The following is a 26,358-nucleotide window of genomic DNA, read 5'->3' as shown; positions in this document are numbered from 1 at the left end:
AAAGATGCCAGTTTAAAAAAAACTGTTTATGATTGCAACTATGACATTCTGAAAAACAAGAGACAGTAAAAAAAAAATCAATGGCTGCAGGGGCTAGAAGGAGGGAGAGATGACTGGATGGAGCACAGGAATTTTTAGGGCAGTGAAACTGTTCTATGATCCTATAATGGTACATCATAGAATGTACCACACCAAAAATGAAATGTAAACTGTGGACTTTGGATGATAATGTAGTCAGTATAGGTTCATAAATTGTAGTAGCTGTAGTAAATTATAGTATGGTTTGGTGCAGAATAATAGGGAAGACTGGATAGATAGGGTTGGGGACATATGGGAAGTTGGTCAAACCTTTAAAACTGCTCTAAAAATAACGAGGTTTTTGTTTTGTTGTGTTTTTGTTTTTTGTTTTTTTTTTAAAGAATGACATAGATCTGCCTAGTTATGCTGACATGGAAATTCCCATTATATAAAGGATAATCCCATATATGTTTTGGTCTGTATCTGAATGGAAAGCAAAAGAATGACGAGGATGCACACTAGGTTTTTACAAGGGCTGTCTCTGGGGATTGGGTTGTAGAGTTTGCATAAAAGCAGGGAAGCAAAGGAATTTTGCTTAAATGCGCCTGCATTGTTTTAGTCTTTTACAGTAAGAATGTGCTCATGTTTTAATCTATTGATAATGCATTCATATATTACTTATAACAAGAAAATAATATTTAAAATAATAGTTCTATACTCATTACATAGAAAACTTAAAAAGCATGTTCCTCAATACAGAGATAAGCATTATTTAAATTTTATACATTTTCTTGTGGGTTTTTTTGTTGTTTTGTTTTTTGGTTATAGATAGACTTTAATTGAGTTGTAGTTTTGGTTCCATATTTTAAAACAGCTTTATTCTGTGAGAATTTTTCAGTGTCATTAAAAATTCTTTGAATAGCTGGGCCTAGTGACACATAACTGTAATTCCAACTGCTTGAAGGGCTGAGGCAGGAGGATCACAAGTTCAAGACCCAGCATCAGCAACTCAGTGAGACCCTGTCTTAAAATAAAAGTAAAGGGCTGGGTTTGTGGCTCAGTGGTAAAGTGCCCCTGTGTTCAATTCCCAGTACAAAAAAAAAAAAGTGTGTGTTTTCTTTGAACATATTTTCTTCAACTGTCTGATTGTGACACATCTGTACTATGAAATATTGATTTAACGTTTCTCTAATGTTGAGACCTCATTGCTCACATCTGTATGTGTAACTATATCTTGAGAGTATTCAATATTTCCTTATGATCAATTTCTAAATGAAATATCACCTTTATTAAAAGATAGATACAATTTTGAAGTTGTAAATACTCTTAACAAGATTTTAATTGTATAAAAACAAAGCAAATTATTTTAAAGCATAAGCAAAAACCATAGAACATATTTTTCCATAGTACATGAATTTTAATAAAGCAGTAGACTGATGGGGTTGCTCTTGTTATGATCTCTCTTCCCTCATTTTCTGTTGTTAGTCATTCTTTCCCACCTATGAAAGTTTGTATTCTTTCTTTAATGCTTTGAAATTTCTTCATTTCTTAAAAAGAGCAAATCAAGATTCCAATACAGCCAGCTTGAATCAATCTTTCTGTTTCTCTTATGAATAGACAGTTCCTCCAGGCAGTGAATTAGACCTTTGGAAAACATGGGAATTGTGTTTCTCTACCCTGAGTGTCTGAAATAGGTGGCCTGGAATGCATTCAAAGAGAAACATTGTGTCAGATCCTCAAATCTAAAGATGAAATCCTGTTTTTACTTATTATAGGTAGTTTTTATTGTTGTTGCAGCTGTTGCCATTTGTTCTGAGTTACTAAATTTTTTTAAAAATTATAATAAGTCCATTCCCAAATTTAATTTAGCATTAAATTATTAATGGATTAATATAGTTGATTCTGGTTTTTTATTATAGAAATGTACCAGAAAAGGTTGCTTTTAAGGGAATCCTGTGCCAAATACCTTTTTAAATATAGGGTATTGTGTAACCGATGTGATTCTGCAAGCTGTGTATGGGGTGAAGGTGGGAGTTCATAACCCACTTGAATCAAAGTGTGGAATATGATATGTCAAGAAATTTGTAATGTTTTGAACAACCCACAATAAAAAATTAAAAATAAAAAAAATAAATAAAAAATAAATAAATATAGGGTATTATCCCTCCCTTTTTTTTAATAAATGTGTGTTGTCTAATATTTAATATTTCTAAATTCAGAAATATTTTTGTAGTTCAGTCTACAGTATTAGCAGTAATTTGTTTTTACTTATGAACTAGATAATATCCCCACAGGATTTTTTTTTTTTTTTAAGAATTTTTTTTCACAACACCTTTATTCTATTTATTTGTTTTTATATGGTGCTGAGGATCAAACTCAGGGCCTCACACATGCTAGGCAAGCAGTCTAGCACTGAGCTACGGCTCCAGCCCAGTATCCACAGGATATTGATATCCCGTGTATTCTAACTGAGTTTATTACTGCAAGAAAACAGTAGTTCTCACAGTTGTGGTACCCACAGCCAGTTGCATCAGCACCATCTGGAAACGGGTTAGAAATGCATATTCTTGGGCCTACCCCCATCCTACTCAGGAGGTGGAACGCAGCAACCTGTGGTTTAACCATCCCTTTGGGTTATCTTGATATATGTCAAAATTTGGAACTGCTGGTTCACATACTATATATAAAGTAGGAAACAATTCCAACTCTTACTGCTTGAGGCCTGCTTTTGGTTTAATTCCAAGGTGCATATTAGGAACTATAGCAGTAGTGCTTCTAGTAGCTATGTAGATGAAAAACTGATAGCAAAGGCAGCCTAACAAGAGTTGCTTTCATTGTTTCCAGTGTTGAGATTTTAGAAATTAAGCAGTGAGCCAAGAATCCTTCACTATTGAGTCAAACTAAACTGTTTCAGTATTTAAGATAATTAGAAGAAGCTTCTTCTTTGAAAACATCATTTAGATTGTGCCTCCCTTTATTACCAAGATACTTAACGTGACAACCCATGAATGTAGGGTTTCACATTTAAAGTGCATAAAATTATTCTCAGAATTAAGGAATTCTTGAATGCCCTCACTTTCAAAGCTTTTAAGTTTTAAATAATTGCAAATAGACATAAGTACCTTAAAGACATTTCATTTATATAATTAAGGTTTAAATCCCCTTATTGGCTTATTTTATGTAATCATTAACTTTTTGTATAATATCTACCTATTTGGTTATTTTTAAAACACTTAATGGGACAATATTGTGCTAATACCTGTGTGTTTTTTATTTGAGGACTCCTCTACTCCTGAATTTAAATGTTACATACATTTTTAAATTTTTTCAGATGGCTACTTTAAGATGGAATATTTACTTTTTAAACTTGGCTTTATTTTATAAATGGGGGAACCCTTTTATAAAGAACTAGATCTCCTTGCTAATTTGGGCCTTGAAGTTTATTTTGGCTCTTAAATGTATAGCAGATTTATTTTTTCTTTTAACTTAGGAAGATAATTGCTCTCAAGAAGAAGTGTAACTGGTTTGGTGATGTTGTATGTCTGGCATAGCTAATAGATCTTATTTGTGCTGTGTATTTGAATCAATGACTAGACAACTAGTAAAGAAAGCTTACAATACTCCCTTCATGCATACTGAGAAGTGAGAAATTTCCCAATGCCAGGACAAAGCTGCCAAACTTTTAAAGATAGTATTTCCTAATTTTAAATTAAAAAAAAAATTTAGATGTTATTTACCTTCTCTCTATAACTAGATTATATTGTGGAAGGTCAGTTTCTTATCAAACAACAGAAATTCATCCTGTCATTAATTATTTTCTAAATGTTTATAACTCAAGAGTGAGGGAGGTATGGAATATATTTTTGAATAGTCTTTCACCTAATCAAATGAGTCTGAAATTTTCAACTAGAGTAAAAGATGTGGACAATTTAATGTTGGAAATTTCCTGTGCTTATTTTATTAGTCATGGACCAGGTAAAATTAATAACATTGAGAAAGCAAAACAGTGTTCAGAAGTTTCTTATCCCTTTTGCTGTAGACCTAGTCACACACTGATGAATAATCTGTATCTAGTCTTTTATGCTGGTATTATTTAATCCATTTCCACATATAATTAATCTGCTTTCTCAGTTGAGTAAAATATCTGAATCAGTCACTCCTAAAATATGTGAAACAAGCCAGATATGGTGGTACACACATATAATCTCAGCTACTTAGGAGGCTGAGGCAGGAAAATTGAAAGTTCAAGGGCAGCCTGGGCAACTTAGTGAGACCTTGTCTCAAAGAACAAAAAGGGCTAGGGGTGCAGCATAGTGGTAGAGCACTTGCCAAAAACACCTGAGACTCTGGATTCAATTTCCAGTATCATGAAAAGAAAAGAAAGAAAAAAGTCTACAGAATTTTTCTTGTGTGAGAGTTTAGGATGTAAAGTATACAGTTCCTCATAAACTATTAACGAATAAAAGGTGGGACTGGGGATGTGGCTCAAGCGGTAGCGTGCTCGCCTGGCATGCGTGCGGCCCGGGTTGGATCCTCAGCACCACATACAAACAAAGATGTTGTGTCTGCCAAAAAAAACTAGAAAATAAATATTAAAAAATTCTCTCTCTCTCTCTCTCTCTCTCTCTCTCTCTCTCTCTAACTCTCTCTACTCTCTTTTAAAAAAAAAAGAATAAAAGGTGATACAATCATTATTAACTATTAATGAAACAGATCCTAAGACTACAAATCTACAAGAAACAATGTAGGGTATTTTGTAATGGCTTTAGTTAGAAGCAAAATGAAATTTGAAGAAAGAACTTGTATAAAACATAAATATTTTTTACTTTTCAAGTTTAATCTCTAATTAAATAACAGACCTCAGATTATTTGGGGCAGAGGTGGTGAGTCAGATAAATGAAGATGTATAAAAGATTAAAGTCATATTGTTCATTTTTCCTCATCAAATAAGAGTATATTTAAAACAGTTTTTTTCAGTCTAATGATTCATTGTCCTTGGTTTTCCTCAAATGAGAGAATTAGTTTTATTGTTGTTTTTTATAATTTTTAGATGGACACATATCATTATTTATTTTTTATGTGGTGCTGAGGATCAAACCCGGTGCCTTACACTTGCAAAGCAACCGCTCTCCCACTGAGCCACAGGCCCAGCTCCAAGAGAATTAATTTTGGGGGTAGTCTTTTTTTACTTTTTTGTGTCACAGGCCTGAGCCAGAGATAAATTTCATTTGTTTTCAAAAGTTAATCTTAGCAAACCATTTTATGCTTTGATTCTCTAGTGGTCTGAGGGAAGCCAAAAGCAGGCAAACCTACAGAAGAACATTGAGAAAGCTAAAATAGGCCGACATGAGACGGTAAGTTTGTGTCTATAGTTTCTTTAATAATGGTACTTTTATTTTTTTATTTATTTCTTACATACATGATCATTTATGACAATAGTGTAATGCATTACATTCAAAATTATTCATTCATAATAATGATAATTTTAAAGAGAAGAAAAAGAGCTTCCTGTGAGGAGGGTTCCATTTTCACCAGAGAGAAGTACCAGAGGATGTAGGAATTGAATCCAGGCATTATATAGATTGTACATGTTTGTGTGTGTGTGTGTGTGTGTGTGTGTGTGTTTTAGCATAACACAGAAACAAACTTGAGCAAGACTCTCTTATTAAATCCTCTGTTCTCCGTTTTCTCAGTTGTAAAATTGGGTATAATAAAATGTACTTCATTTGGTTATTGTTTGGAATAAACTAGTTTATATTTGCAGATATTCTGATACATAGTAAACCCTATTAAACATTTATGTATACTTTTAAAATTTTTTTAATATTTATTTTTCGGTATTTGTAGTTGGACACAATAACTGTATTTTATTTATTTATATAAGGATTGAACCCAGGGCCTTGAGGCAGCAAGGCAAGCACTTTTTTAAAAATTTTTGTATATAAACTAAAAATAATCAACAGAGTATCCTTGTGTCGCTATAAAATTTTGAAATTATTCAAATGAACATTGATCTATTTTTAAAAGTGCCATGTGCTCTAAAGTATTGTTAGAGAGTTTTTAAAAATCACCTCACTTTCTGGTTTCATCATTGTCTCAAGAATGATTTTTATGAAAATATTTTTTAAATATTGAAGATCAACTTAAACCGCTAAGCATTCCACCTAAGTCTCTATTTGTATCACTTAACTGTGAAAGAAAGTGACCTGAAAACTTGTTATATCACGAAAAGGAATGCATCTTAGGTTTACAGTGGCTTTATGCTTACAGAGTAGCTTCATGTTAGTAGTGAGCACAATCACAGGTAGCAAGCAGAGAATGATCATTTTTGTGGAACATTTAAAAGAAGGTAAATTCTGGGCTTAACTGAAGCTGTTATAATTACTTCTTCAGTTGACAATAGCAGTTATCAATTCTTTATTTTTTTAAATATTTATTTTTTAGTTATAGGTGGACACAATATCTTTATTTTTATGTGGTACTGAAGATCGAACCCAGTACCTCACGCATTGTTGGCGAGCGCTCTACCTCTGAGCCACAACCTCAGTCCTTCTTTATTTTATCCACTTTTTTCTTTAACACTGAGAGTAGCTTATAAAAACACCTTCAACTATTTGTAACATATGTATGCACTGAAATTGTAAGCCAGTGTACCTAAATGTTATCAGTCTACTGCATCCAGTGCAGCTAACCTTGTTGGAACCTTCACCTACTATCAGTCTGGTGTAGTAATTCAGAAAGATGAAGTCTTACCCGCCAGAATATATTTGTTGAATTCCAGTGATCCAAAAAGGTAGCTGCTACTATTATGTCTATTTTACATTTGAGAAACTAGAGGCACAAAGAATTTGAATAATTTGGCAAAAATCATAGTGCTGGTATCTAAGGTGACTTCAAGTCAGAGTGTCTGGAGAGCTGCCTTTGTATTCACATCGATGTTCTCCACTCTGTTTGTTGTTGTTTTATTAGCTTTTTCTCCTCTTGTTTTTCCTTTTAAAGCAGGTACAGTTTGGGTGTAGATGGCAAATAATGCCCATTTTCTTATATTCTACTTACTTTTAAATATTTCCTGAGCTGTGCTAAATGGTATATACTAACTATGCAGCCGTTTATATTAAAATTAGTTTCTCAGTCATAGTAGCCACATTTCATGTACTCAGTAGCCACATGTAGCTAGTGGCTCCTGTATTAGTACAGCCTAGAACATTTGTCATTGAAGACAGTTCTATTGGCCTGTCTTGCTTCAGATCATGTTGTTCTACATATTTATTCTGTACAAATGCCAGCAAAAGCAATTTACTGCATACTGAAACCAAAGGGAACGGCCAAAGGCAAAAGTAAAAAAAAGTACAAATATAAAAAATACAAGGTATCAAGGAATCTTTCACAAGTCCCATTTAGGCCATTTGAACTTTATTTGATTTTACTTCAGATTTATCTTGTAATTTTATACCATAATCTTTACCAGCATTTGGTTTTTGTTTGGACTTATTTTTTCAGGTTTCACAATATGAAGTGCATATCCATAGTACTATGACTTCTTGTTAGAACTGCAGCTAGAAATTTTAAATGGGGTTTATTGGATCTTACTCTATTTAAAAGTTTTAATCTAATTACCTTTAAAGGAAAATGGTAGGAGCCCTCAAGCTACAATTCTGTTATTTCTGATATCTTTAAATATGTACAAAGGTTACATACCCATCCTTAAAGATTGAAAAATTGCTCAGGATACTTTGTAACTGATGATCATATAGTGATTGATGTTAACATAAACTGTTACTTACATATGTATATATGATCTTGTGAAATTACTCAAAAACCAGAATAATTATTTTCCCTAATATATGATAACATGGTCATCTTTGAGTTTATATAGGCATGATCAGTAATGTCTCAGCTATGCATAAGCATTTCATTCCATATGTTTATTTACATTTTTCAATATATACTAAGAATTCTTGATTTCAAACATAAAAATTGAGCTTGTTCTTACACTGTGCATATATGTATATACAGTCATCCCTCAGTGTTCACAAGGGATTGGTTGGTTCTAAGGCCTTCTGAGGTATCAAATATATGGATGCTCAGTTCTCATATCAAGTGGCATAGTGTTTGCATATAACCTACATACACACATCCTCTCACATACTTTACATCCTCTCTAAATTACTTATAATACTAATACAATCTAAATGCTATGCAAATCGTTGTTATACTATATTATTTGTGGAGTAATAGAAAGAAAAAATATGTAAATATTTGGTGTAGAGAAATTCTGTGGGGGGGGTATTTTCTATCCATCATTGGTTAAATCTGTGGATACAGAATCCATGGATATGAAGAGCCAACTGTATAAATATAATATCTATACATGTATGCACACAGATATGTATATATTTTTGTATTACCTTATAACATATGGAATTTTATTTGTCTTAATTGTATATGAAACTGTTTTGAATGCAGGAAGAGAGAACCATGCTAGTGAAAGAGCTTTCTACTCTTCGGAACCAAAGGGAACAGCTTAAGGCAGAAGTAGAAAAATACAAAGAATGTGACCCACAAGTTGTAGAAGAAATACGTAAGTTTGTGCTTGATAATGAAAGAGACTTTGAACTTCTTGTTGCCCAGGAACCATCCTCTAAGTATGTGATAAAATCAGCTAAAATAGTATTCTGATTTGAGTGCTCTAACTTTGTAGTATAAAAGGGAAATATTACCTTAATATTTCCATTAGGTAGACTTAGTGTTAAAGCATTGAATAGTGACACTTTGAAATTAATAAGTAGGGCTACAGAGCACTTGCCTAGCATGTGTGAGGCACTGGGTTTATCCTCAGCACCACAAAAAACTAAATAAATAAAATAAAGGTATTGTGTTTATCTACAACTAAAAAATTTTTTTAAAAAATTAATAAGTATCATTTAAGTAAGGTGAATGAGGTAGAAGCATAAAGACATAAAATATAAACTTAGGAAATTGGGAGGTCAGAGAAGCAATTTGGACCCAGGCACCTTGATTCTAGAAAGAAATCCACCATAATCTTCTAAGAAAAAGAATATTATAAATATAAGTTTGCAAGTTGCATAAAAGTACTGTAAATTGAATTGCCTTTCTGCTTTTAAATCAATTACCAGTTTTTCGTTTTGTTTTGTTTTATTTGTGGCATTGGGGTTTGAATCCAGGGCCTTGCACGTGCCCAGCAAGTGCTCTACCACTGAACTACCCAACCCCGCAAAAGTAATTTTGAAAATTTTTGTTTATATGTAAAGATAGAAATTTGAAAAAATTAAAGAGTATGTTATAAAGGTAAAGGTACAGCATTTAATTGCTTAGAAAAACGTGTATTGCTTTCTTCATATTTTTCTATATCAGCCTTTTAAGGAACCTTTACCAAGTGAAACCAGTTTTATAGAGTGTAAGTGAAAGCTTTGAGAAATATTTGATACTTTAAAATTAACCTAAGTATTTTTATTACAATTAAGCTAACCTAATTCTTGGTAGTATTTTTTTAGAATTAAGAAAGTATAAAAAATCAGTTAGCATAAATCTAAAGTTAAAATTTATTTGAAGGTAGGTGCCTACGTTGCTCAATTCCAGGAGGCACTGTTCACCTGGTTCAGCTGATTTCCCCGGGTATTCTCAAAGAGTGAGAGGGAGAAAGAAAGAAAAACAGGGACAGAGGAAGGATGGAGAGCTCTCTGAACCACTCATTCTTTGTAAATTAAGTGTTTGGGGAGACATGTTAGTTTTTTTCATGCTGCCCACACATGCTGCAAAATAAAACAATAACCAAATCTACTGCTTCAAAATTAACCACTTTTGTCTGGGTGTGGTGGTGTAGGCCTATAATCCCAGCAGTCGGAAGGCTGAAGCAGGAGCATCACAGTTCAAAGTCAACCTCAACAACTTAGTGAGATTGCCTCAAAAAATAAAAAGGGTTGGGGATGTGGCTCAGTGATTTAGTGCCCCTGGGTTTAATCCTTGGCCTGGTACAAAAACAAAAATTAACCACTTTAATCTGATTGAAAGGTTTAACTACTATCAAATAAGCCTCAGTAAACACATGCAAATCCAATGTAATTGGGGACAAGGTAGGAACCTAGGCCTGCTCATGATTCCTCTTCAAAATCAAGCACACACTGCTTGGTCAAGAGGATATCAACTGTGTGCCTTATTTAGAGCATCTTGTGAAAGAGAGCTTTACAGGCAAGTTTCTTTCTTTCTTTCTTTGGTTGAACCCAGGAATGCTAATTTATCACTGAGCTGAATCCCCATCCCTTTTTTTTCATTTTGAGACAGGTTCTTGCTCAGGGTGGCCTCGAAGGCTGCACAGGCTGTGATCCTCCTGCCTTATCCTCAAAGTAGCTAGGATTTGCAGGTGTGTGCCACTGCAACTGCCTAGGAACAGTTTTTCTTAGCCAAATTTAATACTCTCAATTGATTAATTTTCAGGATCAACATGGCTTTGCCATCTAATAGTTTATGAAATTCCAAGTTTTCACAGTAACTAAATCTGATCCTTCATGTATTACTCTTACTTGATTCTGCCTTCTTTCTTTATTACAGTTTTGTGTAGTTCTTATACTTTTTCCTTAGAGTAATGCCTCTTTGCCTACCTGTCTCATTCTCTTTTATATTTAGGATTTACAACTATTAGGCACACTCAGTAAGGATTTAAGTTTTTCCACTCTGTGGTCCCTGTTGTACTGCCATGGGTGCTTCCCTTGGGCAGGTGAACCTGACTGATGTGTCCAGTTGTGACTTCCCATGTTTTACAGTTCTTTTCATGATCTTGATAACTTCTGTTCACTCAGGAATGACTAAAACTTTCATTTAAGTTCATCCAAGTACTTTGACTTAAAATGATAGTGATCTTAAGTTAATGGTTCTTCTTGAGTTTCAGGATATTAACAAGAATTGAAAATTGGGCATATGTTTTAAGATATTGGCACTGGATGTGGTAGCACATGCCTGTAATCCCAGCTACTCGGGATCCTAAGGCAAGTGGATCATAAGTTCAAGGCTAGCCTGGGCAATTTAGTGAGAATCTATTTCAAAATAAAATAAAAAGATAATCCCAGTTACTTAGAAGACTGTGATAGGTAGATTGCAAGTTCAAAACTAACTTCCACAACTTAACAAGATCCTGTATCAAAACAAATAAAAAGGGATGGGGATGTATCTCAGTGATGAGTCCCCCTGGGTTCAAGCTCCAATACTACAAAATTAATGAATGAACAATGAAAATGTAGTTCAGTAGTAGAGTATCAACAATCCCCAGTACCAAAAAAAAAAAAAAAAGCCCTCTAAATCTGAATCAAAATCATCAAGCAGCAATTTTGGCAAGTGTGTCATGTTTGAGAAAGGCACTAAAACTTAAAGTAAGAAATGTCAGGATACACAAAGGATGATGAATTTTCTAAAGCATATGATAACACGGTTGAGTTGCAGCTGAAATTTTATACTGCTTCCCTACATTCTGGTATCCACCTTAACCTTTAAATTTAAAAGTCTGATGATTTATTTTCCAGCCCAAGGAAATCATACCAATGTAAATGAGCAGATTAAATTTTATAGAAGAAAGGATTAATATATTTAAAGACATAGCAATAGAAAAAATCCAAAATGAAACAAAAAACAATTTTAAATATGAAAATGGCATCCTTGAGCCGTAGAACAACTTAACCTAATATATGTATAATTGGATCCAAAAAGGGGTCGGGGAGGCAGCGGGGAGAGGGAAGTTGGGCTAGAAAAATATCTGAAGAAATTAAAGCTAATGGGGCTGGGATGTGGCTCAAGCGGTAGCGCGCTCGCCTGGCATGCGTGCGGCCCGGGTTCGATCCTCAGCACCACATACAAACAAAGATGTTGTGTCCGCCAAATACTAAAAAAAATAAATATTAAAAAAAAAAAAAAAAATTAAAGCTAATTTGTTTCAAACTTGATGAAAACTACAAACTTACAGATCTGAATAATTTAAATATTTAATAGTCCAGAGGTGAGTTTCTTATCAATAAATTCAGAGAACTTTAAAAAAGCTCTAACCTCAACTCACCCCAAATTCCCTTTCCCCAATAAAATTATTGTTTTTAAAATATGCTTTTTGATAATGAGTGTTTTCATAGGATTTTAGCTATCATGTTAGTGCAAAAGAGATTATACTGGATTAAAAGGATTATGAGTTTTACAAATTGATTTTAATAGGATTTGATTCTGAATAGCTGCCTGTAGGACTCATATCACAGCACTTAGGCTTATCTAAGTCATGGTTTATTTTGGATAACACATTTTTCTGATAATAGCTGTTACCATGTTTATACAGGCATGGCTATATACTGTGTCTTAATTCTTGATCATGCCTGCAAGAAATATTTATATTTCACCATGCCAATTAAATTGTTGATATCATTAAGTAAGCATTTACAAAATTAATTGGAAATGCCCAAGAAGTGAGAAGTAAAAACAATAACTTTAATTTTAGCTGCTTTGAGTGTTATTTGAGTGAGGCCATGTAAAACAAGTAGTACAAATTAAATTCCCACAAAAATACTTGAAAGTAATTAATGTTAGGATTACTTATCAAGTTTCCTTAGAAATAAATGTCAGGATGACAGTGAAAAGGTGGAATAATCACCTTTGAAAATATGCCCTTCCATAAAAGCTTGCAGGAATTTTTAGAGTCAACTTTTTCAAAACTCTGAAAATATAATTAAAGACTTACAGGCTCCCATTCACAAAAAATGGATGAATCTCAGTAAAAATAGTGAGTTTGTGGTGTTTCGTCTTATTCTTTCTTATCTGTGCTCCAGCTCACCCGCATTGTGAACTTGAGTTGATAAAAGGGATCTATGAACATCTACAGCCAACATTCTGCTGAATGGAGAAAGGCTGAAAGCTTTCCCCATGGATGTTCACTCTTACCACTTCCATCTAACCTTCTAACCATCTAACCTTCTTCCAGAAGTTCTAGCTAGGCCAATTAGGCAAGAATAAGAAAGAAAAGGCATCCATTTCAAAAAGGAAGAAATAAATAACATGAAGAGAGATCCTACAGAATGGAAGAGAATCGTTACCACTCACACCTGATAGAGCACCAATGTCCAGGTTATATAAAGAACTCAAAAAACTTAACACCAAAAAAACAAATAACCCAATCAATAAATGGACTAAGGAACTGAATTGATACTTCATAGAAGAAATACAATCAGTCAACAAACATATGAAAAAATGTTTATCATCTCTAGCAATTGGAGAAATGCAAATCAAAACTACTCTAAGATTTCAAATCACTCTAGTCAGAATGGCAAGTTATTAATAATCAAGGCAATAATAAGTGTTGGTAAGGTTGTGGGGTAAAAGATACACTCATACATTGCTGGTGGAACTGCAGATTGGTGTAACCAGTCTGAAAAACAGTATAGAGATTCCTCAGAAAACTTGGAGTGGAACCACCATTTGACCCAGCTATCCCACTCCTCAGTTTATGACAAAGAACGTAAAATCAGCATACTACAGGGACACAGCCACATCAGTGTTCATAGCAATTCAATTCACAATAGTTAAACTGTGGAAGCAACCTAGATGCCCTTCAATAGATGAAGGGATAAAGAAAATGTGTTCCATATATACAATGGAATATTACTCAGCCTTAAAGAAGAATGAAATTATGGCGTTTGCAGATAAATGAATGGAACTAGAGAATATCATGCTAAGTGAAATATGCCAATCCCTCAAACCAAATGTTTTCTCTGATAAATGGATGCTGATCTATAGTTGGGGTGGGTGGGTAGGGAAAAATGAAGTAACTTTGGATTGTGCAGAAGAGAGGGGTGAGGCGGTGGGGATGGAAAGAATGACAGAATGAAACAAACATTATTACCCTGTGTACATGTATGATTACACTACTAATGTGACTCTGCACCATTTACAGCCAGAGGAATGAGAAGTTGTGCTCCATTTGTCAAAATGCATTTCTCTCTCCTGTATAACTAACTAGAATAAATTAAAAGTTAAAAATAGCTTTATTTCTTCCTTTTTTTAAAAAAAAAATTATCTCTTTTTAGATAATGTGATCTTATTCATATGTAGAAAGCCTTAAACAATTTACACACACAGATACACACCAAGAAAAACTATTACAACTAATATTTTTTCAGACTATAAAATCAGTATTTTTTAAAATTCCTATAAAAATGCAAGATACACAGAATTGCCAAAAGAATTTGGAAAAAGAAGAGTGAAGTTGGAAGACTCAGATTTCTTAATTTCAAAACTTACTATTCTACAGTAATCGATGCAATGTGGTATGAAAGCAGACATACAGATTAATGGAATGTAATTGAGAGTTCAGAAATAAAGCCGATTGATTCTCAACAAGGGTGCCAAGACCATTTAATTAGGAAAGAAATAGTGTTTTCATCTAATGGTATGAGCACAACTGAATATCCACCTCATATCATAAACAAAAATTAACTCAAGCGTTTCAAAGACAAAGAGTTTGAACTATAAAACCCTTAGAAGAAAACATAGGCACATATTTCTTTGTCCTTTTACTAGGCATCAGTTTCTTTGACATGAAAAGAATAAACAACCAAAGAAAAAATACATAACTTGAATTTCATCAAAATTTAAAATTTTTGTATACTATTAAGAAAGTGGAAAGAGTGTGCATGTATGAATATGTAACAACAAATCCTATCAATATGTACAACTATAATGCACCGATAAAAATAAGGAAAGAAAAAAAGGTGGAAAGAAAACTCAGAAAGGGGAAAAAATATTTGCGAATCTTATATCTGATTACTGACTAATATCCAAGAACTCTTACATTTCAATAAAAAATCTAATTCAGAAATGGACAAAAGATTTGAACATTTTTCCAAAGAAATTATACAAATGTACAATAAGCACACATGAAGATGCTCAACATGAGCCGTTAGGGGAATGCAAATCAAAACCACAATGAGATGCCTCTTCACGCTCATTAGGATGGCTATGATTTTAAAAAGGGCCAGATGTGGTGGTGCAGGGCAGTAATCCCCACTACTTGGGAGGCCAAGACAGGAGAATGCAAGTTCGAAGTCAGCTTAGACTACTTAACCAGACCTTGTCTCAAAAAAAGAAGAAAAAAAGGCTATGGTTGTAGCTCAATAAAAGAACATTTGCATAGCATGTATAAAACCCTGGGTTCAGCCACTGCCACGAGTCTGAGGCAGGTGCCCGACATGGCAAGTGCTGTGCTGCCGACCAGATCTCAGTATGCGGCGGCGGCGGGCAGCCTCCAGGGCTTCGGCTCCGGCTTCTGCTGTTGCTCCTCTCCGCGGCGGCTCTGATCCCCACAGCCCAATCCTGATGGGACTGGAAGACTGATGATTCTCCAGTGAAACTGAGGAAGAAAGTGGTCTACCCATCAGTCTTCAGCTGGTTGCCGTTGCATAAAACTACTGTTTTATCTTTAACTGTCTTGGTTTGTAGATGAATGATAGCTGATTCTCTTTGCCTACTTTGAGGATAAATACCTTCCTGTTGCATCTTCCATTTTAACTAACACATACTTAATCTAAAATATACTTCCATGTAGATATTTCTTTTTCTTCTTGACAGGTACATACATGAGTGTATTTCTTTATGCTGAGTCAAAACATGTCAAAATAATGACCATGTTTTTAATGGAAATTTTAAATTTCAGAATGTTAAAAATATATAGGAGCTATTTGGTAGAACCTGTTTGAATGTGGGGATTTATTACAGCCTGAAAATGGTATAATTGACTTACTTAACAAATTAACAAGCTGGAAAAGAAAGATTTTCAGACAAAAAGGGAAGTTGTTCAGACATAGGAAGACTTTTTAAGGGTTAAAGTCAAAGTCAGAGGACCTCATATGGAGCTGCTGACTTGACATGAGATTAGCCCCTCTGCAAATGACCCAGGAGATGCCACCTAAAGTGGTGTATTGATGCTTATGTCTGGGATGTTGTAGGTACCGACAAAACATACCTGGAGATATGGCAGGCCTTTATTAGCTAGTATTTGGCTTTGGGATCAGTATTGCCTAACTAAACAGTCACGCCAACATTGGGGCATGACTATGAGTTTGGTTGTATTTTGGTAGATAACAGAGAGTGATTTATCATTGACCTAAGAAACAAAAGAATGAGATGAGGCTGAGTGTGTTTGTGGTGGCACCTGCCTGTCATCCCAGCTATTCACGAGCCTGCTGTAAGAGGATCATGAATTTGAGGCCAGTCTCAGCAGCTTAGTGAGACCCTCTGTCATGATAATATAATGTGGGCTGGGGATGAAGCACTCACCTAGCTTGTGCAAAGCCTGAACCTAATACCAAAGATGAAAAAAAAGTAAAATAAAAAGGAAACAAAAAGATGGAATCTTCATCTCTCAGTCTGACTGCTAAACTTGTTATTTTAAGGATTGTTTCAAAGCTTTTATTTGGTGTTCAATCCCCAGTGTCACAAAAGGAAAAAAAAAAAAAAAACACAGTGTTGGTGAGGATGTGAAGATATTGGAACTCTTTTTTTTTTTAAGATATTGGAACTCTTAGATTGCTGATGAGATTATGGAATGGTGTTGCAAACAATTTATTCTTTAAAATGATATGATGTAGTTACCATCTGAATCATCAGTGCCATTCCTAGATACATACCCAAGAGAACTGAAAATATGTTCACATAAAAATTATTAAATAATTCATATTAGTGGAAATAACCTAAATGTCTATCGGCTAACGAATGATGAATGGATAAGCAAATTGTGAAATATGATTTAGCACACACAAATACATGGTACATCATAAAAAAACTTTGAAAAACATTGTGCTATATGAGAAGCCAGACATAAAAGACCGCATATGTTTTACTCATATGAAGTATTCACAAAAGAGAAATCTATAGAGTAAGTAGATTAGTGGTTGCCAGGAGCTGGAGGGAGGAGGATTGTTGAGTGATGGCTAATGGATACAAGGCTTCCTTTTGGGTAATGAAAATGCCCTGGAATTAGGTAGTGGTGCTGTTTGAACAACCATGTGAGTGTAATAAAAGCCACTAAATTATTTTAATACAGTGAATGACCTTTCAACCACAAAATAAATGTCATCATTATAAGTGATATTTATGCCCAATTGATCATGGCTTTGTTATGTGCTATATTGATTAACTTGAAAGACATGGATTAACTTGAAAGCCATATATACAGATACATGCAATAGTAATATGTATATTTAAATGTAAAGTAAATAAATATTTTCTCCTATAGAGCTTCTTTATTACCTCTAAAATTTTTTGAGATCAGATTTTGTGGCTTAACAATCTATATTCAGTTAAATTCTTAACATTAAATTATTTCATCATATTTTGATATGGTGAGAAACATCTCATTTAAACTTATTTTTTCTTTAAACAACCAAGTCATCAATGATGATTATGTAGAAAAAGCCATTTAGAAATTGTTCACTTTTTTTTTTTTTTTTTTTTTTTTGATACTGGGATGAACCCAGAGGGAATTTGCCACTGAGCCACCATATCTCCAGTCCTTTTTATTTTGAGATAATAGAAAAGTTGCTGAGGCTGACCTTGAACCTGGAATCCTCCTGCCTCAGCCTCCCAAGTTACTGGGATTACGCCACTACCCCTTGCTTCATTTATTTCTATTCATGGCTAATATATAACTACAACTATTTAAAATTTCCTTGGGATTTGAGCAGCTCTGTAAGACAGAATTTTATACCACCATTTGGGGTTTTTTCATAGCTGTTTTATAAAGATATCTATATTTTATAAAATGCACTACTTTATAAATTTTATAAAAATCTTATTAAATTTTATAGAAAATTTGCTCATATGAAAAGATAAATTTGTAGATAGTTGAAAGTAATTTTATACATGTAAATAATTGTATATAATTTTTATATATGATATTTTTCAGGTCAAGCAAATAAAATTGCCAAAGAAGCTGCTAACAGATGGACTGGTAGGTTAGAGTGAATCTGGTAAACTATAGTTAAACTTTTATACTTACATTGATGTGAAATTCAGATGCCTTTGTACTAGCTTTGTTCAAGAAAGGGATTTCTGGAAATGTATGCATTGCTCAAGTTATTGTATATTAAATCTTTTCAGTTAAGATAAGTTTATGTTTTAAAATCTTATAATTCACTTTGCAAAAGTATATTTTTGTAAAACCAATGACACTTCCAGTTGAACTTTATGTAACTTTTCCCAAGATAAATCATTTGGATTAATTGCTTAGCTTTCACATGTATTAATAAAATATATAGTTGAATTTTCACATATATTTATTATAAAATACACCTTTTAAGAGTTTCAAAGAATCCTAAAGATTTATCTCCTTGCAAATAATAATAGCTAATGTTTGTTGAGGCTGTTTTCCAATTTTGTAATGCTTATCTGTGGTGTCTCCTCAATTATTTTATGAGGTAGATTTGATTATTATCTTTCATATTGAAGATGGGGATAAGGCCCTCAGGAATCCAAGGCCACACATTCACTAGGCTGTGAAACAGGAATAGAATTCTGGTTGTCTGATTCCATAGTCCAAGCTCTTACCTACCATGTAATACTGTCTTCTATGTAAGCCTGCTTTCAGAGAATCCATTTGCAATGGGTACACCCTCTGATCCACACTAGAAATAATCTAAGAAGTGAGAATTAAGGCATATGTATGTGTCTTAATATTTAGGGAGAAGATTAATAAATAGTGATTGCTTGATTTATAAACAAGTATAATTAAGATTCTTAAAACCTGCCAGAAAATGAAACTGATATTTTTATATTATAAAATAGTGGCAATTGAATTTTTCCATCCTATTGAGAGTCTGTAATGTCTTCCTTTGTATTAGTCATCCTCATTATGTTTCTGTGGGAGAATATGGATGAGATTGAAGCAGAGATGTGAAAAGCTTAAAGTGACTATGTTTAGTCAAAGTGGATTAGTCACTGGAAGAACAGAGATTTTTGCCAGCTTTTCCTGTCACCCTGTCCAGGCTTGTGTTTCACACACACACACACACACACACACACACACACACACACAAAGAAGAATCATTTTTTCCTAGTCTATTTTAGAATCAAGTAGATTTGGTGACATCAGTAAAATTGGTCTTTTGTTCCTTTATTACAAAGTTATTCCCTACATGATATAGTGCTTTAGTGATAAGAACAAAATAAGATAAAAAGAACAAGCTAATATTGAAGAAAAGAGAATTGTGTCTGATGAAATATCAATAAATAATAAATGCAATGATATTGTATGGGTTTGACAAATGCCAAATTCTGAGTGTGACATAAGAAGCAAGCTGACTTTTAGGTTAGAGATAAGAGTCACCAGGCGATTTGGCCCAGGAGTTCTCAACAAAGCATCACAGCAAGCAGTAGGAACAGGCATCATGTGTGTACAGTGCGAGGAACTTGACTTTGAAAAGTGTCCAAGCCGAGCTCCTTATTAGCTAAGTGACCCCTTGAACTTCTCTGAACCTGCTTCCTCATGTGTGCAGTGTGGATATCCACGTCACATTTTGAGAGGCCTAAATAAGACAGTCTGTAAACTCTTCAACACAATATTAGACACATCAGTAAATTCCCTCTTCCTTTTCCCATTCTTCATCATAAATTTCAGTTAAATAAACAATTATAAATTGTCTTCCAATTCATCATAAACTTCCTAGATTATAATTAGAAAAAAAAACTGGCATTTTTAAAAGTGTGTGGAAGAAAGATATTTTTAGAATAACAGAAACAGCTGTTAAGAAACATTTCCATGTGAGGTTACAGCTTATTTTTTCTAGCATAAACATGTATTATGAAGGCGGAGATAAGTGATAAAGCAAATCACAACTCAGAAAATCTCCCTCTCATGAAAACAAACAGAAAATATCAGTATTATAACTAAAAATTATTAATTAGCTATCAATTAAGGTTTGGTTTCTTTCTACATAACAAAGTCTTTAAAATGTATCTATAATTGAGAGTATTTTCTGTTTAATAATATAGAATGAAATTACTTAGTATAAATATAGGAAAATCACATTTTATTGTTTTGCAACATTAAATACACTTTAAATGTGATTAACAAATTATATCACCTAAAACCTTACTTATTAATAATTAAAACAGTAGTTTTTGTTGTTTTGCTGTGCTAGACATTGAACCCAGGGCTAAGCTACATTCCAGCCTGAGATAGGGGAGTTTTTGTAAACACATACAAGAAGCATCTTAATGTGTGAGGTCCTAAGAGGTTTATAGCAAGTGATATTGCCCATCCTATTCCTATATGTATCTTGGGTATGCAACCAGGTCGATTAACAAGAATTTACTAGACTTAAGGTTGTTTTTAAACAAAATTATTCTTTATCCATTTACAAAAATTTTTATATAATAGGAAAATCATAAGATAGGGAATGACTTATCAAGATATGGATATGTTATCTTGAAGACAGATAGCTTATGGCCCAAGGAAGTATTTAATTCTATTAGCATTATTGTAAAGAAGCTTTTATTTGTTACTACTTTTGTGTTAATATTCGAGTAAATATTCAGATTAAAATGTTTTCTTGTCCTGTGTGAACCAGAAACTCCTTCCTGCAGAGACTGTTGAATAACCTCACTTTGGTGCCTCATTTTCATCTCTCCTGACCCATGTTCAAAGTCTGTTCACTGCAAGCTTCTTCCAGTATTATTTATGTTCTCCCATGTCCTAGAAATCCTTCTGTACTCATGAAGCCTATCTTGAAAGCTATGCACATAATACTTGGTCTTTTCTCTCTAACACACATATCACTTTGGAATTGTTCTGTAATAAATTAATGATATTTCTCTCTCATGTCAGCTTGAAGGCATAGGTTCTTTACATTCTGTAGTATCTTTAATACACTTAATACCTATATTCTGTAGCAGTGGGCCCTTACAAATACTTGACTATGATTGGCAAGAATGTTTTGATTGTTAAGTACTAAAAGATCATCCTGGAATACCTCATGCTATTGTTTTAATATTCTCACTTCTTATGAAAAGTAAAGATTCATCCAGTAGCAGTGGGGCACACCTGTAATCCCAGTGACTCAGGAGGCTGAGGCAGAAGGATTGCAAGTTTGAGACCAGCCTCAGCAAATTATCAAGGCCCTAAACTCAAAAAATAAAAAGGAGGCCGAGGATATAGCTCAGTTGGTGGAGTGCTTGGCTCTCATGCACAAGGCCCTGGGTTCAATCCCCAGTGCCACACACACACAAAAATAATCATCAACATAAATTTAAAAAATAAAAAGGGCTAACGATATGGCTTAAGCACCCTTGGGTACAGTTCCCCCCACCTGCCAAATAAAGAGTGAAGGTTCATTTTTATACTGTTGACATAGCACAATACTTTATTTTTTATTAATTAATCTATTTAAATTAGGTATATGACAGCAGAATGCATTTTGATTCATTGTACACAATTGCAACATAACTTTTCATTTCTCTGGTTGTACACGATATATAATGTCTATATAATGTCGCATCATATGTGCAGTCATACATGTGCCTAGGGTGATGATGTTTATCTCATTCCACCATCTTTCCTGCCACCATGCACCCTCCTCACTCCTCCCTCCCCTTTGCCCAAAGTTTCTCCATTTTTCCCATCCCCCCAACACTTTAAATCAAAGAAATGATATTTTTGTTAGACTGCCTATTCTATGTGAAGCAGCAGTATTCACCTTAGAAATAAAAATTCCAGGAATTTTTTTATCATCATTTGATACTTGGAATTAAACTTCCACTGAAACTATATTAAAGAGTGATAAAGCTTCATATATATATTAATTGACAACCTGCAATCCTTTTGCCTCAGCCTCCTGAGTCACTGGGATTCCAGGTGTGCCCCACTGCTCCTGGATGAATCTTTACTTTTCATAACAGGTGAGAATATTAAAACAATAGAATGAGGTATTCCAGGATGATGCCAGAAGATAATACCAGAGTGGTTTATGCAGCAGAAATTTATTTTTTGACCATTCCCAAGGCTTCAAATCCAAAATCCAGGTGTTAGCAAGGTCCCATTCTGAAGCCTCTCCTTGGTTTGCACATGACTGTCCCCCTCCCCCATCCTGGGTCCTCCCATGGTCTGGGCAAAGCTAATGTCTCTCAATGTGCCCAAATATTCTTTTATTATAAAATTGAATTAGAGCCCAGCTTAACCACCTCATTTTTAACTTAATCACCTTCTTAAAGATCCTGTCACCAGTACAGTCACATTATGAGATAAGGGGGATTAGGACTTCAAATATGAGTAAGGGGAGGAGAAGTAGTAGCATGATTAGCCCATAACACTCCAGAAGAACCCATTTGAGCCCTTTGCTTCATTATCACTACTAATACAGTGCTTAACATATTCTGACAAACCAGAAAACCTTACATCATTGTTTTTCTATGTGTAGAATAATTTTCATTATAAAAGTTGTTTGTGTATATAAAAGAAATGCGTGAAATTAAGGTGGGGAAACTCACCCTCATTCCCATTCCCCAAACGCAGTCACTGTTGGCATGTTAGACATTTGCATTGCTTTTTTTGTTCGCTCTTTGCGCTCGCTGGCGCGCGCTCTCTCTCTCTCTCTCTCTCTCTCTCTCTCTCTCTCTCCTTTAACTGGGATGAATGAAAATCCTTGACTAAAAGAAATCTTTGCACATACTTTATTTTCTTTCATTGGGATATATTCTTTTAAGTAGAAATAACACATTTTTAATTGATAAAAGGCATTTATACCCCCCACCCCACCCCAGGGGATACCAAAGACACATCTGTTCCTATCTTTGTCTTAAGAGACAGAAACCCTTTCCCTTTCCCTCATCCCTTCTCCCTCACACTGGCCTGATTGTTTGAAAGCCATTTCTCTCTGAGGGCGAGAAAGAAGTATCTGGAAAGCATGTGTTCCTATTGGAACAACTGATTCCTGAGGCAACAGTCAGACCTCTGTGGTGAAAATGCAGAAGAGATACCATTAACCAGTCCCTGTCTGTGTTGTTTAACAGCACATAACTTACTGAATTTTTTAATATGAGATATGTTCACTTGTCCAAAATATCTTTTATTTACAGTTATTGCTGTTAATCTTGAAAATAAAGACTACTTAATACAGCAGAAAGCAATAAGAGGAAGTAAAGGAGCAATGAAGATAATTGCATTTGAAATATTTTATGATTGTGTTTTTAATTCTTAAAACTATTTCTCGCTCTCTTTTTCTTTTAGATAATATATTTGCACTAAAATCCTGGGCCAAAAGAAAATTTGCATTTGAAGAAAATAAAATTGATAAAACTTTTGGAATTCCAGAAGACTTTGATTACATAGACTAAAATGTTCAATGGTTGTAGAGGATCTATGAGCTTGTAAATATGTAAATTTTAGAATATTTTTCAACTAACTGTACTGAATTTTCATTTATTGTAACTATCATTTTATTATTTTTAAATAAAATGTGAAATGCAGGGGCTAGGGCTGGGGCTCAGTGGTAGTCTGGCATGTGTGAGGCTCTGGGTTTGATTCTCAGCACCACATATAAATAAATTAAATAAATGTCTACCGATAATTAAAATAATATTTTTTAAAAGTATGAAATGCAGATAATCTTCACCTTTTTTGATAGATTGAAAGCAGGCTGATAACTATATACCTCAGTGCTCATTCAAAGTTAAGATAATACAAAGTAAAGTCATCCATCTCAGTCAAATCAAATTTATAGATGTTTTTTCAAAGGTCAAAAGCATGACTTTTTTGTTTTCATTTAAATATTAAATACTAAGGGTGCATTTGAAGACTCTGTTATACAAATACATAGTACATGTTGATGTTTAGAAATAATCTTTAAAACCCTGATGGTTGTATTATTGTTTCTCAATATTGGTGGAAAATGTGTGATTGATACTCAGTATACTGAATCATCTTTGCAAATCTCCCACAGGGAAAAACATATAGAAAATTGGTGTTTCTCAATTTTGAGTTAAGTAGTAGTTTAACATAGACATGCAGACCACCTTCTTCTGAGTTTTTGATACTTTTTTCTGCTGGAAGTAAGCATACAGTTCTTTGTCCTGATTTATGCACTTTTTATAAGATCATAAAGTTGTTTGTATAGTATACATCACCAACTATGCAGAATTCTAGGTTTTTATAAACTATCAAAGGGATAGGCTAAAAGTAAAATAAATCCCACGTATATATATATTTTTTTAACCAATTCAGCTTAGAGTTTTTGCAAGCACTCCAAAAGAGACTTTTAAAGGAAAAGATAAAAATTGATAATGTCTTTTACAACACATGCCTTTTTTTTTTTTTTTTTACACTGTCCAATCTTGGTATTCTTTTAACTTGAGTGAAATACTCCGTATGTCTGAAATGACCCAAATGGCATCCAAACCATTTGTTAGTGAATCTGGATTTGTATTGTAGGGAGTTCCTCTGGGCCTACTTAATCACTTCTTGGGGGTAGACAGGCACAAATTGGTCCATCTTTGTTGGTGGGGCCTAAGCCTTTTTTTAAAACACTGATTGTGAGATTTCCAAAGTTTCTCAGACCCAGTTGTCATTTATTAGAAATCATGCTTTCTTGCTTAGAAAGTATGTTATGTTCAAAAAATAAGCCATTTCTTATAAAACCTAAAAAATGCTGTTGTATAAGTGTTGAGGCAACTTTTGAGAGGGTATCTTTATGGGTCTAATACACAAATGAATAAAACTATCTATTTGTGAGATTATATCAGAGATTAGGACACCCTTGTATTGCCAAAAATGTACTGGTATATGCTTAATAACTGACTCTAGGGAAAGGGGAGGCTGATTTAGTATTTATTTGTATGTTGTTAATGCTCCCAGCATAGCCAATTTCAGGTTACTAATGTGATAACAATACAGAACTGGAAAAGAAGGTCAGTGTACACAATTTTGTAGTACTCCTACTATAAGGTCCTTGCTTAGCATCTGGATGGCCATTTTAAGGAAAAAGTTTTGATTTCCCACCCAAGGGCCTTCCTGAGAAAGGCTCACCACTCCCTCATACCAACCCAACCCTTAACTACCTGCATTGGACCCGCCCGGTTCTGATTCCTGAGCCTTCCCCATAGAAGTCCAAGAACTCAAGCCTGTTTTGCCTCTCTCTCCTATAGAGAGATGGCCTTCATTTGTCAGCTCTGATGAATAAACTCTTGTGTGTATCTCTGCCTGGTCTCTGTCTTTCATTTCTCGCTTTCCCCTCACCTACCATACAGATGCAGTAGATAAAAATAATCTCAAGAACATAAGTAATAGTAAAATAATTAGGGAGAGATGAATTTTTTATCTTTGTTTTTAATAAAGTTCATTGCAAAGGGATTAGAAAAGGAAATGAGCACAACAACAATTTATAAACTTAGTTATAAATTATAAACCAAATTATAACTTAATCTTTCATGATGTCTGTGTCTAACAGCTAGCTTGCTGTTAAAATGGTTGATTCGCCTGCCCCAGCACACCACTGTTGATAATCTTTTTTTTTTTTTTTTTTTTTCCTGAGGGGTGGTATATGCTAAGGGTTGAACCCAGAGCCTTGTGCATGCTCAGCACTGCTCTACCACCATTACTAATCTTTAAGAGTTAAATTTGGAGATACTAATTAAGTAGCCCAGGGGCATTAGTTCAGCCAGACTCAAGGTAATCCTTAGTCTTGGACTGGTTTTGTTATTGATCCCAGAATTTATGTGATGCAACTTGGGTAAACAGAATTATAAGTGATCTAGGACCAAATATGATTCAGTAAGTCATGCTATGCTTGATAATCCCAATATCTTTTCAATGAATTATGCAGTTTGCAAGGTATTTGAAACCTGATACCCATCTTATCAACCATTTCACATGTAGTTATCTTTTAAATCTCAGAAATAATATATGTTCTAATTTTAAGAGATTCTAAAAAAAGATAGTGTCCTGGTAACTTTCACAGTTATCCAGGAGCAGATCAAATCACCGAATTGTTCTTCCTGTGGCAATGCCACTCCCTACTGGATAAATCGGTATGAATTTTCCTCTGATGTTTGCCACATCATTAGTCTAACAGGATTATAAAGTTCTTGGCCTGTTTCAGAAATAAATGCTATTATTCTAAATTTTATCAAACATGATCCTCTTTAAGGGATTAGAAAAGGAAAGGAAATGAGTACAACTGGCAACCCAAAACCTAGAACCACGCCAGTAATTCTTGCACAGAAAAGTCCAGATTATAAATCTGGTAATACTGTTTTTTGAGAACATGAAGTAAAATACCTAGAAAATATTTCTTAGGTAATATGGTATTATCT

The 26,358-nt window shown here is 34.0% G+C and overlaps 1 protein-coding gene across 1 annotated transcript in view; it reads left to right on the top strand.

The window, feature by feature from the left end:
- The window catches only part of Mnd1 (meiotic nuclear divisions 1), a 59,609-nt gene extending 34,370 nt beyond the window's left edge, over positions 1 to 25,239 (top strand). The window contains exons 5-8 of the mRNA XM_046458895.2: positions 5,298 to 5,372; positions 8,485 to 8,599; positions 17,963 to 18,007; positions 23,279 to 25,239. Coding sequence (XP_046314851.1) covers positions 5,298 to 5,372; positions 8,485 to 8,599; positions 17,963 to 18,007; positions 23,279 to 23,385 — 342 coding nt within the window. The 3' untranslated portion in view covers positions 23,386 to 25,239. The remainder of the gene's footprint in view (positions 1 to 5,297; positions 5,373 to 8,484; positions 8,600 to 17,962; positions 18,008 to 23,278) is intronic.
- The last annotated feature ends 1,119 nt before the right edge of the window (positions 25,240 to 26,358 follow it).

This window comes from Marmota monax, unplaced genomic scaffold, assembly GCF_021218885.2.
Source record: "Marmota monax isolate L192 unplaced genomic scaffold, Marmota_monax_Labrador192_F-V1.1 WCK01_AAM20220418_F8-fsc00002, whole genome shotgun sequence".
Taxonomy (NCBI): domain Eukaryota; kingdom Metazoa; phylum Chordata; class Mammalia; order Rodentia; family Sciuridae; genus Marmota; species Marmota monax.
The sequence above is the reverse complement of the archived record's forward strand: the minus strand, read 5'-3'. Positions and strand labels throughout refer to the sequence as shown.